Source organism: Priapulus caudatus, unplaced genomic scaffold (assembly GCF_000485595.1).
Source record: "Priapulus caudatus unplaced genomic scaffold, Priapulus_caudatus-5.0.1 Scaffold179, whole genome shotgun sequence".
Taxonomy (NCBI): Eukaryota; Metazoa; Priapulida; class Priapulimorpha; order Priapulimorphida; family Priapulidae; genus Priapulus; species Priapulus caudatus.
This window is the reverse complement of record NW_014577240.1, coordinates 308124-327719: the sequence shown is the minus strand read 5'-3', so window position 1 is coordinate 327719 and position 19596 is coordinate 308124. Positions and strand designations below refer to the sequence as shown.

Genomic DNA, 19596 nt, shown 5'->3' with positions numbered 1-19596 from the left:
GTACATGGGGTACATGGGGGTACATGGGGTACAGCGACCTACATGCGTGATGTGCTGCCAATAACTACGATCTTCCGTTGCACTCCGCGTAAAACATACTATACATATAACCATAGCTGTAAGACTTTAGCCATGTAATGAAAGTAGATTCTTTTGCGTACTTTATCCTAGCCGGTCTGTTCGTGCGATATTACGTTCGCAACTCGCATCGGAGTGCATCCGATATCCGCAACGTACGAGTTTGTTACACATTTGCGATGTTGCGTGGTCTACGAATGTTTTCGTATTGGGTGACGTCGACACTAGCTGCAGTCCTTGTGTGAACAGTGTAGAGAAATACACGTGCAGCTCAAGAGCGAGCTTGAATATTTGCAGGAAATTTAGTAAAAAAGTGATAACCTGCGATAGGTGAAGAGGAAATAGAACTTCATGCGCTTCTGGCGTTGAATCGATTAGCGGTCATACGTGAAAGCTCCTATTAGACATATATCCGGATTTGAGCACCGATTTTTGCCGTTGAATGCATTCAGCTTCCCAGCTAAATGATATAGCAAAGAGAATTTGTATATTTCCTGTAGAATTAAGCTGCTAAATTTCTTTTAGTATATAGAAGTGGAAGAACGCTAAAAGTTGTATAACAATATGATGTATTTTTCATTTGAATTGTTTTGTTTTCCATCAGATATACAATCTTACAATAACATGATTTTTTTTAGATATTGAACATAATTAATTGGTTAAGATTATGAAACCAACTTTTACAAAAATACATATATAATCATAGTCATCGAATCAATCCCCAATAAATAAATGCGTATAGTCATATTCAATCCGGCATGCACGCGTGCCTAATATGTGCGCAGGCGTCGGTTTTCGATTTTAAAGAAAATTGAACGTTTTCCTGCCCCGATACCTACGTATGAGTAAAAGTTGTTCATTTATCCTCATCTCACACACTTCCCTCTCGACGCCGGCGCTGCTGCTGCTGTTGTTGCTACGTGCTGCGACAAGACAAAGTCAGGGTGAGGGAACGAGCGTGATGCTGGGTGAGCACTATTTAACAACCACCAGTACTTATTACCCGTAAAGCTAAAAGTAAGCTGAAGTAGAAATTTCAATCCACGAATTGAATCCGAGAATCATCCGAGAATCGTTGAACCCGAGATCTTAAATAAATAGCCGAAGCGCGTGAACAGTGTCCCTACTACAGGCATCCTTGTACATGGACTGCCTTTGTTTCCAGTAACTACCATTAAAAAGCTAGTAACATCTATTTGCATTGCTGCTTATGCTTCACCAGCCTAACTTCACACGTATTTAACGATATAAATTTATTTACTCTTAATTCTCTTATTTCTGACAATTAAAACAAGCCCAAGATCACTAGCCGTAGGCCTACCCTTCTATCGTAATTCTAAACATAGATAGATTATTTATAGAAATTTACGAATTATTAATTCTGATTATATAAAGAACGTTAATATATATGTGAAAACGTGGATGCATATGTGTGCGTGCGTGCGTGTGCGTGTGCGTGCTTATAACGTGCACGTACATGTCTGTTCACGTTGCACAATTGAATTCATTTCGTGCTGACTGGGAATCAAATAGACGAAAACGTATTAACTAATCGGCTTCTCTGTTTACCAAGCGCGCAGCCTTTGAGTCAATTTCTCGGCCAACTCAGGTTGCACACAGACCCTTACAGCTACTGGGTACAAAATTAAACTGGTCAGAAATGGTCGCCGATATTTACAGTAAAAAAATGCCAAGAAGTCAATAAGATCGTATTAAATCATATGTAACCGATCAATATCTATCCGGTAAAGAAGCCAAGATACTCGCAGGGTGAAGCATCAACATATTTATTTCTAGGAAAAATGCGGGGTTGAGGATATAAACATCGCGGGGGTACGGTTGGGCATCTATGATGGGGGTGTGGTCTACTACTACTACTACTACTACTACTACGACGACGACGACGACGACGACGACGACTACTACTACTACTACACACGCATACATACACTCACAGGCACACGCACACACACACATACACACATGCATACGTTTGGAGGCAGGCAGGGAGAGCGGGGATTGGCATGGAGGCAGGCAAGGAGTGTAGGGGTTGGCATGGAGGCAGGCCGGGAGGGTGGGGGTTGGCATGGAGGCAGGCATGGAGGGTGGGGGTTGGCATGGAGGCAGGCAGGGAGGGTAGGGGTTGGCATGGAGGCAGGCAGGGAGTGTGGGGGTTGGCATGGAGGCAGGCAAGGAGGATGAGGGTTGGTATGGAGGCAGGCAGTGATGGTGGGGGTTGGCAGGTAGGCAGGCAGCGGAATAGACAAGGAAAACAGATGAGTAACATGAGCGCCGCGTTGCGGCACGGCGTCTTAGGAGATTGCTAATCACAACTTTGCTTGATTCGTCGGCAGAATACAAATATCAGGCGGACGTATACTCATCAGAAATAACGGAGCACCGTCGCAGCGTGTTGTGAGCAGACAGTCTCAAGCAAGAAGTCTTAGTGTCTGCACGGCTTACGCAACTATGTTACCAGCATGCCCTCCTGCTTAAACACGTAAGCGTTACTGCCGCGCCTACCGGTGTGTGTGTGTGTGTGTGTGTGTGTGTGTGTGTATTATATACGCGTCGACGTCCTACCAAACGACGCGGGAGCATGCCTGCATCGACGTCTGCACGCAACATACTTACGGCAGGATTACGAACTGCATCTTCGGGAGACTTTCGTGGGCGGTTCGTCGCGACAATCATGCGTGTGAAGTTCAGTAACTGTCCGTTGAACTAGACAGACAATTAGTGCGCTGGTCGTCGAACGCATGTGCGCAAGAACCGAGGAGCCGTGCGCTCACCGCCTACGCCACCTTTGCAAGATTTCGTCATATCAGGCTCGCAAGCAGAGTGTAGTAGTGTAACTGCATAGGCGGAGATAAGTAGAGAGCGACTGTGTGAGAGAGAGAGAGAGAGAGAGAGAGAGAGAGAGAGAGAGAGAGAGAAGAGTCATAGGATAGAGACGGAGCTAGAGTGTGCCTACAGTATATAATTCCTTCGCTACCGCGAGCATGGGACAGGCATGTCAACTAGTTTTCGTGCTTCTGATGTTGGGCAGCATTTGCACTGGACAGATGGAAGCGGATTACATGCAGTGTCAAGAGACCTGCGCACCACTGGTATGTTATCCTTCTCTATATATTTACTTTGTATATTGTATCCACTATCCACCCATTGATTAGGGAGAGAGGAGCGAGCGAGAGAGAGTACAGAAGAAAGGGAGCGAGCGAGAGCGAGAGAGAGAGAGAGAGAGAGAGAAGAGAGAAATAGAGAGAGAGAGAGAGAGAGAGAGAGAGAGAGAGAGAGAGAGAGAGAGAGAGATGAATCAGCCCTGCAATCAAAGCTGTGCGAACACACGTTACAATTGCCACCATTATTGCCATCTCCGTTAAATAGCGCTTTCATCTGCCGGTGGTTCTCGTGCGAAATCTCTTGTAAAAAAAAGTTGATGCATATGTGTGCGTGCGTGCGTGTGCATGTGCGTGCTTATAACGTGCCCTTATATGTCTGTTCACGTTGCACACTGAAATTCATTTCGTGCCGATTGGGAATCAAATAGACGAAAACGTATTAACTAATAGGCTTCTCTGTTTACCAAGCGCGCAGCACGATAGACCGAGCACATTCGTCTGGCCGGCTCTTCTTCTCGTGTTAGATCATTGTCCTGGTGACAGTTTCCCACCGCTTTTGAGTCGAGTTCTCGGCCAACTCAGGTTGCACCCAGACCCGTTACAGGTATTGTGTACAAACTAAACTGGTCAACGGTTTCTACAGTAACCAGATTGCTGACAAGTCAATAAGATTGTATTAAATCATATGTAACCGATCAATCTCTGTTCGGTAGAGAAACCAAGATACTCGTAGAGTAAAGCATCAGCAGATTTACTTCTAGGAAAGATGCGGGGTTGAGGATATGAACATCGCCGGTGGTGGGGTTGGGCATCTATGGTGGATGGAGGGAGCACTAATTGTCGCATTCAATATGTCGTCGCCTACTGTCAGCTCGTCCGACCCGTTGAATCTTTTGTTTAATTGTTTATGTTAAAAAGTTTTACTGCTTAAGTGCCCGCCACTACTGCTGCCGCTGCTCCTACTGCTCCTACTGCTGTTGCTGCGCATACTGCTGATGCTGCGCGTACTGCTACTGCTGCTCCTCTTCCTCCTCCACATCCTCCTCCTCCTCCTCCTCCTCCTCCTCCTCCTATTCCTCATCCTACTACTACTACTACTACTACTACTACTACTACTACTACTACTACTACTACTACTACTACTACTGCTGCTGCTGCTGCTACTACTACTACTACTACTACTACTACTACTACTACTGCTGCTGCTGCTGCTGCTACTACTACTACTACTATACACACACGCACACACGCACCATTCTCGCTGCGTATTTGATCTTTTTTCTCCCAGTTGCGTTATCACTTTTCACAACCTTGCGTCCTCTCTATCGCGCCAGATTCTTTCCCCTTCTATTGCTATTCCGCACCCCTTATCGCTAGTCGATCAGTCGGACTTCAGCTGTCTCGCACAATCACGCGCTCTCCATCTGTCTCGCCTACGTCTCTCACTGGCTTGGTCATCCTTACAATGTTTAGTAATCAAATTTCCATCACAGGTAAACAGGATTAACGATAGCGCTTGCGCGCCTGTCTTCTTCGTAATTCAACTAGCAGCTCAGCGTCACCCGTGGGCTACTGAAATATAGGGTGGGCTCGCTCTCGCGTTGTTTAGATGTCGTGTTGTTCCTTGCGTCTTGTTGACATGTGAACATATTGATCATGCTGTGTTGGCACGGTCCCCACTCTCCCGATGCCAGATAAGCATCCACCTCGTATAATCTATATATTTTTATTTATATAAATATAAATTTAGATTTTTAAAAATCTTCTGACTAGTACTACAATCTTTTTTTTATCTAGCCCCCTTTCTATAAACATCATTTCTATATTGTTGATCTCCAATTTATTCCCATAAGGCAATTACCACTATTTACCCACATTACACGCAGCACCATTTTAATTGTACATACTATATAATTATCTTTATGGTACGCTAACCATATTATTTATGCACATTTTATAATCCCGAGGGCATTGCTCATTACGCAGAGCGCGCTTTACAACTTTAACTAACTTAATTAACCACACTCGTCTTATCGCGCCAGCATGTCATGCCATGTCACATAATCATCACTTTGTCACCGAACTCAATCTAGGGGACACAGGTCCGTAGCAGACCAGAATCCGTCACCCTCGCGATGTCTGGGGCGTTCTAATGCTGAGATTCGCGTATGCGTACTCCGCACTCGCTCTCGACGTTTCAGATAACATCAGACGCGCGTGATGGTTCTGGTGCGCTTGGCTTACTGCCCGCTTGCTAGGCCGTCGCTACGTTTTGACTCCGAAATCAATAGTTCGAGCGGGCGCTCGCATGCGGTAGGCTGGTAAACAGTCAGTCAATGCATCTAACGAGAATCCTGCCGCTGTGCCGCTTCCTATCATTAGGTAGCTCGTACTCTAAAGTTTGTCGCTATTGACATGCGATCAAGCCGGCCCGAGCAATGGGCAGCTGATGAATCTCGGGTGGCTAGGTCATCTATAGGTAATTACGTGGACATGTGTCGCGATCCAGTGCTTGCGTGGTAGTATGTTGTATGTACGCGTCTATCGTACCGGAGATGATAATTATGGTAATTGTGATGATGATGACGAAGACACCGATGACGACGACGACGATTATGATAGCGCTACTGATGATGAGGATAATGACGGAGCTGAAGTTGCCGCTGTTGCCGTTGTTGGTTGTACTGCTGGTTTAACTTATTATGATGAATATTACGTAAATAATTATGCCGATGATGCTGAGGATGATGATGATGATGATGATGGTAATGATGATGATGACGATGATGATGGTGATGATGATCATCATCATAATTATAATCATTATCATCATCATTATCATCATCATCATTATCATCATCATCACCATCATCATCATCATCATCATCATCATCATCATCATCATCATCATCTTCTTCTTCTTCTTCTTCTTCTTCTTTTTTTTTTATTTGTCGTCGTCGTCGACATCGTCGTCGCCATACAGGTAGATAATTCTAATACGGCTGGAAAATCCTTAGCGATCCTGAGCTGAAGAATGCATCCAATGATTAATTCTGTCGAGATTCAAGCCAATCACGCGATATCACAAATCGATATATGTCGCGACCACGCACAAAAGTTCAAAATTTTCAGCGATATTCTTGTGCGACACTCATGTGAGACATATGTGACTACGTGCTGCGTTTAGCGAAGGTTATACACGCCGCGAAACATATATACAGTTTTAATATATCATGCAAGCTACCCGCCGGTGTTATTGCAGCTTTTCACTATAAATTAGATTGGCACACTCGCTTGCTCGGTCGATCCATGAGCCAGGGTTACGCGCGCAACAATGTACTTGTAAACGTCGACGAATGCGTAACAAATAGCACAGGTACATCGCGCCATTCACCACTTCTCGCGAACAAATAATTAGGAAAATTATTAAATAATAAACTAGTAGTGAAACACGTGTAGAACACCACCCCCACACAGAAAACCCTCCTCCCCATGCCTATAGAACACCACCCCCACCCAAACGCCCCCTCCTCCCTGCACGTATAGAACACCACCCCCACACAGACGCATCCCTCTTCCCCATGCTTATATAACACCACCCCCACACAGACGCCCCTCCTTCCCATGCCTATAGAACACCACCCCCACACAGACGCCCCCTCTACACACACACACACACACACACACACACACACACACACACACACACATACACACACACATACACACGCATGCGCGCACACACACGCACACACGCTGCAACTACGTGTCACTACAATGACATGCTGTTGTTGTCCCCACGGAGATTCATGGAGGAGCAGAAGATGAAAGGTGTTTTAAGGAGAAGAAGAAGTGCCGTTAGAAAATGCGAGCAAGAATAGTGAGAGCAGAGAAAGAATGACGCGGAGAGGGGTGAAGAAGGATGAAAAGTATGAAGAGGAGAAGGGGAGGCGGTGGTGATGATGGTGAAGGAGAGAGTGATATGGAAGAGCTGTGGAGGAAGCTGCAGTAAGAAGTGACGACAGTGGAAGCGTGGGAGGAGGTGAAGGTGAAGAAAGACACGTTTTAATTGATAAATTCAAAGAGTTTCTATGAGATTGAGATACTTCATTAAGGGAGATTACCAATTCGTAAATAAAGTTATTTCCAATAGGAAGCAGTAGCAGTCGTTCTTATCCGCTGGGAGAATTAACAAAACGTGCGACCATTAACGATGTGTATATGATAGTACATATCGCCTGTTACGCGATTAGCGTAATTATTGTATTCAGCAAACGGTGGCGACAGGATGCGACGCTTGGCACGTCACACCTAGCGCATAAGACGCTACGCATATAACGCCCGACGACAATGAACGGGCGCGGCTCCCGTATCGTCTTGCGCCGGGGATGGGTGACACACACACGCGCCACACTTACAAGCCAAGGTCCGTGTGATAATGACGAAAAACCGGCGGATTGAAAATGTCGCCGGGCGGTTTTCGGAAACGTATAAATAGGCACGGACGAAAGATCATAAAAAAGAGTTATTACCCAGAGGAAGAGACTAGAGACGATGTAGTGGAGATAGACGAAAACAGAGATGACGGGACATAGGCACGGCCACCTAGGTTGCCGTATGTATATATTTTGTATGTGTTCGAGTTACTAATAAAGTCCCCGAGTTACACAACGAATCTGCTATTTGCTACAATCTACGGTTGCTACAAGTCTACGCTGTTACACTACAAGATCCTGCACGGAGTTCTTCAACAACTTTTCCCAGTACAATAATTGGTGGAGGATACGGGTAAACTCACCATCAAGCGTAAACGCGATCGGTATCTTGAAAACCGCCCCACATGCGAACACGGTATACGCATGTTCAGCACATCATATCAGCATATGAGTGCAGTGGGGCTGACGTTTTGTTTGTATCACTGTTCCTTGCTGTATTGTCTTGATGCACTGTATAAACAATTTATGTACCCATTTTATTCTATTTAGGTAGCGGTATTTTGGAACGTAGTTATGAGATATCGTTTTTAATTGGAAATACGTTTTCATGAGGACATGAACTTTTCACGAAGGGTCAAGGAAATTATTGTATTCAGCAAACGGTGGCGACAGGATGCGACGCTTGGCACGTCACACCTAGCGCATAAGACGCTACGCATATAACGCGCGACGACAATGGACGGGCGCGCCTCCCGTATCGTCTTGCACCGGGGATGGGTGACGCGACGCGCCACACTTACGAGCCAAGGTCCGGCCGATATTTTACTCATCCACTCAACAAAGTTTACGGTGTGGGTGCGTGTTCTGGTGCGAATGGGCACTTTCATCTGCTATACCTCGTCAAGCCACCGCATGTACAGAAATGTACACCGAACAGGCTAATGGCCTTGTCTAATGCAATAATAATTCTAGTTCTTAAAAATACGAATAGACTACGAGACGTTCTATTCGTATTAATTCCTATAAAAGCAATATAACGTCACGTGGGGCAAATATGACATAGATCGATTTTTAGTTTTTCGTGTGCTAATAACGCTGAGTGGTTGATTTACGTGCCGAATACCTGTGCGTAACTCGGTTAGCACACACCATCAAAATATTACCATAGACTATCCATACGTTTTCTATTTTTGTATTACAGCTAAGCCGATATAATTACGTATGAGAACAATCGAATCGCACATTGAATAAATGTTTACGTAGCTAGTACGTAGGCCTACAATCGAAAGCTCGTTACAAACGTACATACCGCCCACACTGTGAGCGACCGTTCTGCTTTATTACTACCCTAACCTTAAAGAGACTATGACCCCTCAAATAGTGCTATGAGCTTTTACTTTAAAAATGCAGTTATGAGTTTCTACGTTATTTGGGATTATATCGAAGCGTTAATACTTTCCATTTTGCAGCGCTGTACAATGTTGTCATCGTGAGTGCGTACTGTAAATTACCCAAAAGGTATGCCTGTTTAGATAGAATAAATCTTATTGGTTAACGATCGTTTGGTGATGTGTAGTGCTACTAGTATTTATTTTTTACGGCGAATTTTGCAAAAATATCCTTCAAAGAAGGCCATCATTTTAAAGCATCATGTATTCTTTATCGTTCCCGGCAACATACGATGAGTTATACCGCATAGGTTCTAGCCATCCATCATCCTATTGTATAGGATTTGGCCAATCTCTTGCGCAGATCACTGACCTTGCATGTGCTTAGTGTAACGTCCGTATCATAGAAATCAAACTCAGTAGGGCGTAGTCTTACTACGGAATCTTAACGAAGGTACACTCACGCTCCTAAATCGTAGTCTTTACCTGCCTGACAGCGCCCCTTGTCATTTCCCAACCCGTCTCTCACTTTATTATCGCTCTTATATCGCACTGTCTCCACTCGGTGTGACTGGCTGCCGCAGTTTTCACCCCCTTAGCGTCTCTCTCACATTATTTCAACCGCTCTCACTTTCTCTTTCTTAGGGTTTCTACCTCAAACTGTCTCTCTGTCTGTCGCCCTCTTCCACGCTTACTCACCGTCTCTCACTACCTCTCAGTTATACTCGTGTTAAATGCACTTAAAAACAAAGCGGCAGTATTTACGTGCAGGCGTGTTGCACGGACAAGTACGAAGTCAGTCGGCCATATATAACGCTTATGTTCGTCGCACGTTTCCGACGCTCAGCTTTTACAATAAAAGCGAGTGGCGTGATGCCGTCGGCGTTACGCGTACATTAGCGGAGCAGAGGTGGGTCTAAATATCATCGACAAACTCGTGGTTTACACGACGACACGAATACATTGTAGTATATCAACAGCATGTGAATATAACGGTGTGAGATGCATTGAGTTTATCACCGGTTAATTATTGTAACGATATATAAATAACTAAATAACTAAACATGTAAATAAATAAGTGAATGAATAACTGAATTATTAATCTAACGAACAAACGAACGAGCGCTCGAACGAACGAACGAATGAGTGATCGAACGAACGAACTAGTGAATGAGTGAGTGAGTGAGTGAGTGAGTGAGTGAGTGAGTGAGTGAGTGAGTTAGTGAGTGAGTAAGTGAGTGAATGAGTGAGCGAGTCAGTGAGTGAATGAGTCGGTGATTGATTGAGTGATTGAGTGAGTGAGTGATTCAGTGAGTTAGTGATTGAGTGGGTCAGGGAGTACGTGCGTAAGTGAGTGAATGAATGAATGAATGAATGAATGAATAAATGGATCGATCAATCAATCAATCAATCAATCAATCAATCAATTATTAAATAAAATGAATGAATAAATAAATAAATTTATTTATTTATTTATGAATTAATTAATTAATTTATTTATTTACTGATTTGATTGATTGATTAATTGTATTGATTATATTATATATATAACACATCTGCTTTGCGCGTTCAGACTGAACAACTATGCGGACATATAATGCGTGTAATGTGTATATGTAAAATCTGTACGGTTAGCCTGCCGCACCGGGAAATCTGAGCCTATTTTGCGTTTAGCTGTTTTCTCGCTCACGCCGAATAGTAACGGAGGAGAAGGAGAAAAAGAATTCTAGCAGAGGGCATCCCTCCAGACGAGCCATTCATCGCAAACCGAAGATTTGTACGCATACCGCGAGCGCGGCTTATTTGTATTTAACCGGATCAGCAATTTAAATATTCCGTATTCTACGAGCAGCGTGCGAATAAGTGATGTGTTGTGTTCCTGACGTCGGTGACGATGGGCACAGTACGCTTAGATTACACTTGCAACGAACATGCGTGCGTGCGTGCGTGTGTCTGCGTGCGTGCGTTCGCGCCTATGTGTGTATGTATGTATGAGTGGATGGATGGATGGCTGGGTGGATGCAAAAAATGCATGCATGGATGAAATGGTGTTTGGTAGATGGTTATTTAAATGGATGAATGACTGGTGGATGTGTTGCGCTTGTTGGATAGATGGATAAACAAATGAATTGATGGACCGGAACGTGGATGTATGGGTAAATAGATGAATGGATGTATGGATGGATGGATGGATGGATGGATGGATGGATGGATGGATGGATGGATGGATGGATGGATGGATGGATGGATGGATGGATGGATGGAAGTGGATGAGTTGAATTGGATGGATGGAGTGGATTGGATGGATGATGGATGGATGGATGGATGGATGGATGGATGATGATGGATGGATGGATGGATGGATGGATGGATGGATGGATGGATGGATGGATGGATGGATGGATGGATGGATGGATGGATGATGATGGATGGATGGATGGATGGATGGATGGATGGATGGATGGATGGATGGATGGATGGATGGATGAATGGATGGATGATGCATGCATGCATGCATGGAGGCATGGATAGATGGACGGAAGGACGGACGAATAGATTAGTAGATAGTTGGCGCAGCGCTTGACAGACAACAATCAATAATAATCACATGAATATCTAAATATTACATTTATTTGTTTATTTTTTTATACAATATTTTGTACGTCAAAGGGGCTGTTAATTATCCATCAATTCATGCAACATAATTTAAATTCCGCCATTGTTCGTCGTCGCAACATGGGGCTGGTGGATGGATGGATAGATGCATGCATGCATAGAGGCATGGATAGATGGACGGAAGGACGGACGAATAGATTAGTAGATAGTTGGCGCAGCGCTTGACAGACAACAATCAATAATAATCACATGAATATCTAAATATTACATTTATTTGTTTATACATTTATTTTGTACGTCAAAGAGGCTGTTAATTATCCATCAATTCATGCAACATAATTTAAATTCCGCCATTGTTCGTCGTCGCAACATGGGGCTATAAGATTTTCCTCACTGCTCGATAATTCCTTACTCCACACTGCCGGTGTAAATCCACACTGGCTGCGTCGCCCGCTGAGCAGAGGCTGAGGTACGCGCCGTTGTAGAGGAAACTATTATATATAATAGGTTTGCGGTTTGGACGTTAATTGTAGCGTTTATAATATTGCTGTGAGCCACATCGCCTATCCAGTAAAAATTGAATACATGGGCATATACGTACGCACGCACGCACATACACGCACATAAACATAGTCACACTCGCAAGTGTGCGCATCTTATTCTCAGTCTATTCTCAAAGTGCATAAATCAATTCTGTTAAGTGTGTTCGCAGTGAAATCGCTTGCAAAAATCCGCCTTTAACTATTTGCGCAGAATTGATATTTACTTCTACCCAACGCGGTAATACCTTTAAGTACAATCAATTTTTTTTTAAACAAACGTGGACACCGTCCTACCTCACAACTTGTACCCCGTACAGACTTCAAATGTTATCATACATCAAACTAGTCTGGGCCAGGCGCGCTATAAATTGTTGCAGTGTGTACACGATATCCTGGGCTAAATACGCGCTAGTCCTGACTAAGTTGGCCCCACGAATAGAGGTATACGCATTTGCATTGCCTTTCCTGGGTAACATAAAAGTACAGTAGTGTGTGAAAATGTGTCTGCAATTTCGTGTTTGATCTTCACTTCACTAGAGTCTTATTACAACTCGGCCTAAATAACCTATCCAGATTGTATGGGAAGGCAGACGTAGGAATGTGCATGTTTACACTTCCATTGCTGATAAAATGGCTCAATTGAATTATAATCGGATACCCAGATTCGATTATACGCCGGTTGCAGCTTCTGCTGTCTATGAAATCACGCTGCTTTCAATCTTCTTCTCCTGCTTTTACAATAATATAGTATAAATCCTAATAAATCCATCGGCGGTTTAATTCGGCAATGCGGCAATTCATAATTATTAACTATCGTAAATTTGCACCGCAATTAAGGAAATTGTCGAGCGTTTGTTTTTACGATTGCCGAAGCGTGGGCAGTGACTATAGAGAGAGAGAAAGAAAGAGAGAGAGAGAGAGAGAGAGAGAGAGAGAGAGAGAGAGAGAGAGAGAGAGAGAGAGAGAGAGAGAGAGAGAGAGAGAGAGAGAGAGAGAGAGAGAGAGAGAGAGAGAGGAGTACGAGAGAAAGGTAGAGAGAGCAGAGCGAGATCATGAGAGGAGAGAGAGAGACGGAGACCCAGAGTTCCGGATGAGGAGGGAGAGAATGAATAGCCCATGCAATGCAAAGCTGTGGCGAAAACACACGTTACAATTGCCAGCATTTTGCATCTCCGTTAAGATAGCGCTTTCATCTGCGGTGGTTCTCGTGCGAATTCTTGTAAAACAAAAGTGGATGCATATGTGTGCGTGCGTGCGGTGTGCATGTGAGTGCTTATAAGTGCCCTTATATGTCTGTTCGTTGCACACTGATAACGTTCATTTCGTGCGATTGGGAAGTCAAATAGACGAAATCGTATGTAACTAATAGGCTTGCTCTGTTTTACCAAGCGGCGCAGCACGATGAGCGACGCACATTCGTGCTGGGCCGGCTTTACTTCTGCGTGTTTTAGTCAAGTTGTCCTGGTGACAGTTTCCCACGCTTTGAGTCGAGTCTCGGCACTAGGTTGGCACCCAGACCGTTACGAGGTTATTGTGTACAAACTAAACTGGTCGACGGTTTCTACGGTAACCAGATTGCTGACAGTCACTAGATTGTATTAATATATGTAACTGTATCAATCGTCTGTTCGGTAGAGAACCAGTTACTCGTAGCAGTACGCACTCAGAGATTTACTTGTAGGAAAGATTGCGGGGTGAGGATAGACATCGCGGGTGGTGGGGTTGGGCATCTATCGGTGGATGGAGGGAGCACTAAGTGTCGCTTCAATATGTCGTTCGCCTTGTCAGCTTCGTCCGACCGTGAATCTTTGTTTTAATTTGTTTTATGTTAAAAGTGTTTACTGTTAAGTGCCGCGATTGCTTGCCGCTTGTCTATGCTCCTACTTGCTGTTGCTGCGCATACTGCTTTGATGCTGCGCCGTTAATGCGGACTAGCTGATCCTCTTCTCCTCAGCATCCTCGTCCATCTCGCTCTCCTCTCCTCTCGCGATTTCTATTCCTACTATTATCTATACTATCCTACTAGCTACTACTCTTACTATATACTATTCTACTACTGCTTGCTGCTGCTGTGCTTATACTATTACTACTACTGGCGTTCCTACTATTTTTTTTTTTTCATCTTACTCTACTACTATACTGTGCCTGCTGCTGCTTACTACTACATACCTACTGCTACTACTTACTGATTACTACATTACTATACTGCTGCTGTGTGCTGCTGCCTATACTACTTATACTACTACTACTTGACTCCTACTATGCTTAATACTATTTTCTGCTCTCCTGCCGGCTGCTGGTGCGTACTGTTGTACTATAACTACTGCTATTTACTAGTATACTATATACTAGCTAGTACTTCTACTACTACTATACTACTACTACTACTACTATTACTACTAATACTCTACTCTATATACTATACCACTACTACTCTACCGGAGTTAAGATATTATATTTATATATTTATATATTATTTAATTTTTATTCTTATTATCTTTACTTCCTGCTACTATACTATACTACTACTACTTACTACTACTACTATCTACTACTAATATACTCTTATACTACTCACTATACTACTATCACTATCTACTACTATACTATACTACTACTACTACTACTTATAGTGAGTATTGACTACTCCACTACTATGATCTAACTATACTAACTATTATATATACTACTACTACTGCATCTATACCACCACCACTTACTACTACTACTACTACTACTACTATACTATTGACTTTAACTACTACTACTGCTACAGGAGTAAGTATCCTAGATTTATAGTATAAGATATAGTATATCAGTAATATAGTTCTTATCACTTAATTATCTATCTATACTCACTTACTAATATACTAATATATAAATATTACTAATATGTGGCCTATAGTCTATTAGTAAGTATAGTATTAGTAATACTTAGAGATCTCGGAGATGCTGAATTTTCTCTCAATGTGATTTTTTAATTATTAATTAATGAATTAGTGGAAAAATTAATTAATTAATTAATTAATTAATAATTATTGGATCGGGTCACCACCAATGTACATCAATTCTAAGTTACCGTTTCTGACCTTCCTGGAAATTTTTATTTATTGATTAATTAGTTATTAATATTGGATTCCGGAGAATCACCACAAATGTAATCAATTTGGTTACCCATTTCTGACTATATAGAATTTTCGATTAATGATAAATGATGATGATTTAATTGGATGCGTCACCACCAATCTCATCAATTGTGTTAGCCATTTCTGAGTATCCTGAAAAATTTTATGACAATCCGTCTAACTTTTTTCAGTTTAGGCTTAACCTGTTATGATGCAGGCGGGTGCCGGCGCGGCGCGAGGTGGCGGTTGCGGTTCGGCCGTATCAGCAATGCTAGCGCGCGTACAAACCACCCAACCAAAACAACACTCAAACACGCCGGTGATATAACCTCGCCCAGGCTGGCGGAGTAATAATATAGTACTTAGAGCATCGGAAAGAGCACAGCTCCGGCAAGGCAGCTGAATTCTCTCAATGTGAAATTTTTAATACTTTAAGTAAGTTAATTAACTGCGAAAAAATTAATTAATTAATTATTATTAAATAATTAATTGGCATGCCGCATTAGTGCGGGTGGAGGTGGGGGAGGACTGTGGGTTTGCCCTTAGCCTGTGTTTTGTAAGTCTAAGCAGCGCACTAGAGGTAAGTGAACTGAACGGTGGCAGAATAACACAACAATACACACACAACACACACACCACACACCACACACACCACCCACACCACCACACACCACACACACACACCACAAACCAACAATCACGATAGGCACGCCGGCATTTTTTGAAACACCGCCCTGGCGGAGGTAATCGAATATATAATTCTATATTTATCTTATTCTGCTATATATACTATACCACCTTACGCGCGGGGCGCCACTACACACCGCATGACGCGCGCGACACACACACATATACACACACACCACACGCACGCGCGCCACCACACGCAAGCACGACCACGCACACCACACACCACCACACACCTACGGTGCGCGCGCGCCGCACCGCACACGCACAAGGCACACGCACACTCCACGCACACGCCAACGACACGCACAAGCCACACACACGCCACACGCACACGCACACGCACACACACACACACACACACACAGCAGAAACATGGCGATAATTATGGATAATAAATGATGCGTTTTACGAATCGGCTTTGAAGTATGTAGAACAGCTGAACTAGTATATGCACCGTATACACCAGTGCTGCAACAACGTGTCGCTGCAATACATCCATGCTCCCCATGGAGGTTCATGGAGGAGCAGAAGATAAACAGTTGAAGAAGAAGGGTCGCAAGAAAATGCGAGTAAGAATAGTGGAGGCAGCATAGGAGGTAGAAGAAGCAGGGAATAAATGACTAGGAGGAAAGCAGGAGAATTGGGAAGAAGAAGAGAGAAAGAGGTGGGTGTGCGTGGTGCTGGTGGAGGTGATAATATTGAAGGAGACAGTGATGGGAAGAGCAGTGGACGACATTGGAAGCGTGGATGGAGGCGAAGGTGAAGAAAGACACGTTTTGTTTGATACATTCGCGATTTTCTGTGTGATACTTCATTAATCGATTCGATGATTTCGAGAAATTATAATGACATCATCTGGATTGCCTTTACAAGCCTTAATATATTTTCTTAACTCAGCCATTCATCCATTAAATTAGTTTTGCAAACGTGGTTTCCTATGGTACGATTGAATTGCCACTTTACATCGTAACATGCTTCATCAAGCCATAATTCTGGTTCTTACAAAATTTAATATACTCCAAGACGTTCAATTCGTAAAGTAAATGCAATATAACGTCACGTGGGGCAAATATGACACAGATCGATTTTTCGTTTTTCGTGTGCTAATAACGCTGAGTGGTTGATTGAAGTGCGGAATACCTGTGCGTAACTCGGTTAGCACACACCATCAAAATATTACCATAGACTATTCCCATGTTTTCTATTTTTGTCTCACAGCCGAGATAATCACGTATGAGGACAATCGAATTACACACTGAATACATTATTAGGTAGCTATTAAATACACCATCACGTTATACCTCTGCGGTCTAGCGTCCAAATCACGGTATGCGTGTGAGAGGTTGATTCAATTAGAACATCGATAGCGTTCTAACTTAATTGTTTACATAATAATAATAGTATAACGTATACAGTTTATACAACAGGTATAGCATGTATGTATCGTTACTGATATTCATGTTATCAAGAGTCTTATAAGAGTATTATAAATAAAAGATTTTCTATTATGGGCTCTTGATGTTATAAAATCGGTGTATACAGTACTATAATGGGATCGAGTGGTCTATAGGCAAAACGTGTAATAAATGAATTGGCAAGTCTTGTTAAATTTCAGCCAGCCCTGTCTCTCACAAGAAGAGGTTACCCAATTGTTTACGCCTTCTTGTGAACAATATTTATCTCATGGTATTTACTAACAGAGGTATGCATATGGTTGTATTGCACTAGCAGGGGAACGGAAGTAAGTAGATCGCGCTATAAATACAATCAAAACCAAGTTAAAACGGTGTATAATGAAACGTTCGCCAATTAAACTGCCATTGATTTAAAGCAGTGCATAGAGTCCACTATTTTCCGGCAACCATTCAAATAACTGGAGTTATGCAGTAATTGATATACGTCGAAAGATGTATGTACAAGGAATATGTAACTACTAGCAAGACTTGAAAGATGGACGTTGACAAACGAGTTGACAACAGACATTCAAAACTAATTCAGTGTCTTCCGGCCGTATGTTTGAACAGATTACTATAATTGCTAGGTATTATTGCATTTATTAATATTATAATTATATACAGATGTATTGAAGACTATCATTATAAAGGCATATCCTAAGGATGCACATGATTCCTCTATGATGCAGAGAAGCAAGATTATTCAATGCTTATGAACGTCTGAATCGGGTTGTATAAAATAATCGAGAGTTCCTGAGCGTCGCCGAAGTATATTCACCTAAAGAGGAATTCCGTTCAACCACGTCTGTCGGCTAAGAGGGCGAGACTATAACATAAATAAATACGCGTAAGTGTATCTAGTGAAGAAGATATTTGAAAGTTAGCCGACCTTGACACATCTTTAGACGCGTAAAGAGTACGCACCTCATATTTATAAGTGAAGTCTGTAAATCTAATCACTTATGCAGATACTCCGCCAGACATAATTCTTGCACAATTGTTTGCCGTTTGTAAACATTTTATGTCCGTTTTGCTAGCATCCCAGTCACCGCTTGCTGCCGTATATTTATTGACCTCATTCATGCTAGGGTTAGCAGTACCTGCTACCCGCGCGCACACAGACGTGCGCTTCCATCCTCTAGCAGTATTCGTAACCGCTACATTCCCTCCAAGCACCAGCCAGATTCACTGAAGCCCACGATCCCCTCACGCCACCGAGTGAAGCCTACGCTTCCCCTCACGTCATCGAGTGAAGCTCATGCCACCGAGTGAAGCCCATGCTTCTTCTCACCCCACCTAGTGAAGCCAACGTTACCGCGTGAAGCCCACGCCACCGAGTAAAGCCCACGCTTTCCCTCACGTCATCGAGTGCAGCCCACGCTTCACCTCACGCTACCGAGTGCAGCTCACGCTTCCCCTCACGCCACCTAGTGAGGCCCACGCTACCGAGTGAAGCCCACGCTACCGAGTGAAGCCCACACCACAGAGTGAAGCCCACGCTTCTCCTCACGGTACCAAGTAAAGCCCACGCTTCCCTGCACGCTACCGACTAAAGCCCACGCTACCGAGTAAAGCCCACGCTACCGAGTGAAGCCCACGCTTCCTCTCACGCTACCGAGTGAAGCTCACGCTTTCCCTCACGCCACTGAGTGAAGCTCACGCTTTCCCTCACGCCACCGAGTGAAGCCCACGCTTCCTCTCACGCTACCGAGTGAAGCCCACGCTTCCTCTCACGCTACCGAGTGAAGCTCACGCTTTCCCTCACGCCACCGAGTGAAGCCCACGCTTTCCCTCACGCCACCGAGTGAAGCCCACGCTACCGAGGGAAGCTCACGCTTCCCCTCACGTCATCGAGTGCAGCCCACGCTTCACCTCACGCTACCGAGTGCAGCCCACGCTTCCTCTCACGCCACCGAGTGAAGCCCACGCTACCGAGTGAAGCCCACGCTACCGAGTGAAGCCCACGCCACCGAGTGAAGCCCACGCTTCCTCTCACGCTACCGAGTGAAGCTCACGCTTTCCCTCACGCCACCGAGTGAAGCCTACGCTTCCCTGCACGCTACCGACTAAAGCCCACGCTACCGAGTGAAGCCCACGCTACCGAGTGAAGCTCATGCTACCGAGTGAAGCCCACGCTTCCTCTCA

General features: G+C 43.8%; 1 protein-coding gene across 1 annotated transcript in view; it reads left to right on the top strand.

Moving 5' to 3' along the window:
• The first annotated feature begins 3039 nt into the window (after positions 1–3039).
• LOC106806779 (titin-like) overlaps positions 3040–19596 on the top strand; it is a 73691-nt gene continuing 57134 nt past the window's right edge. Inside the window, exon 1 of the mRNA XM_014808848.1 lies at positions 3040–3188. Coding sequence (XP_014664334.1) covers positions 3081–3188 — 108 coding nt within the window. The 5' untranslated portion in view covers positions 3040–3080. The remainder of the gene's footprint in view (positions 3189–19596) is intronic.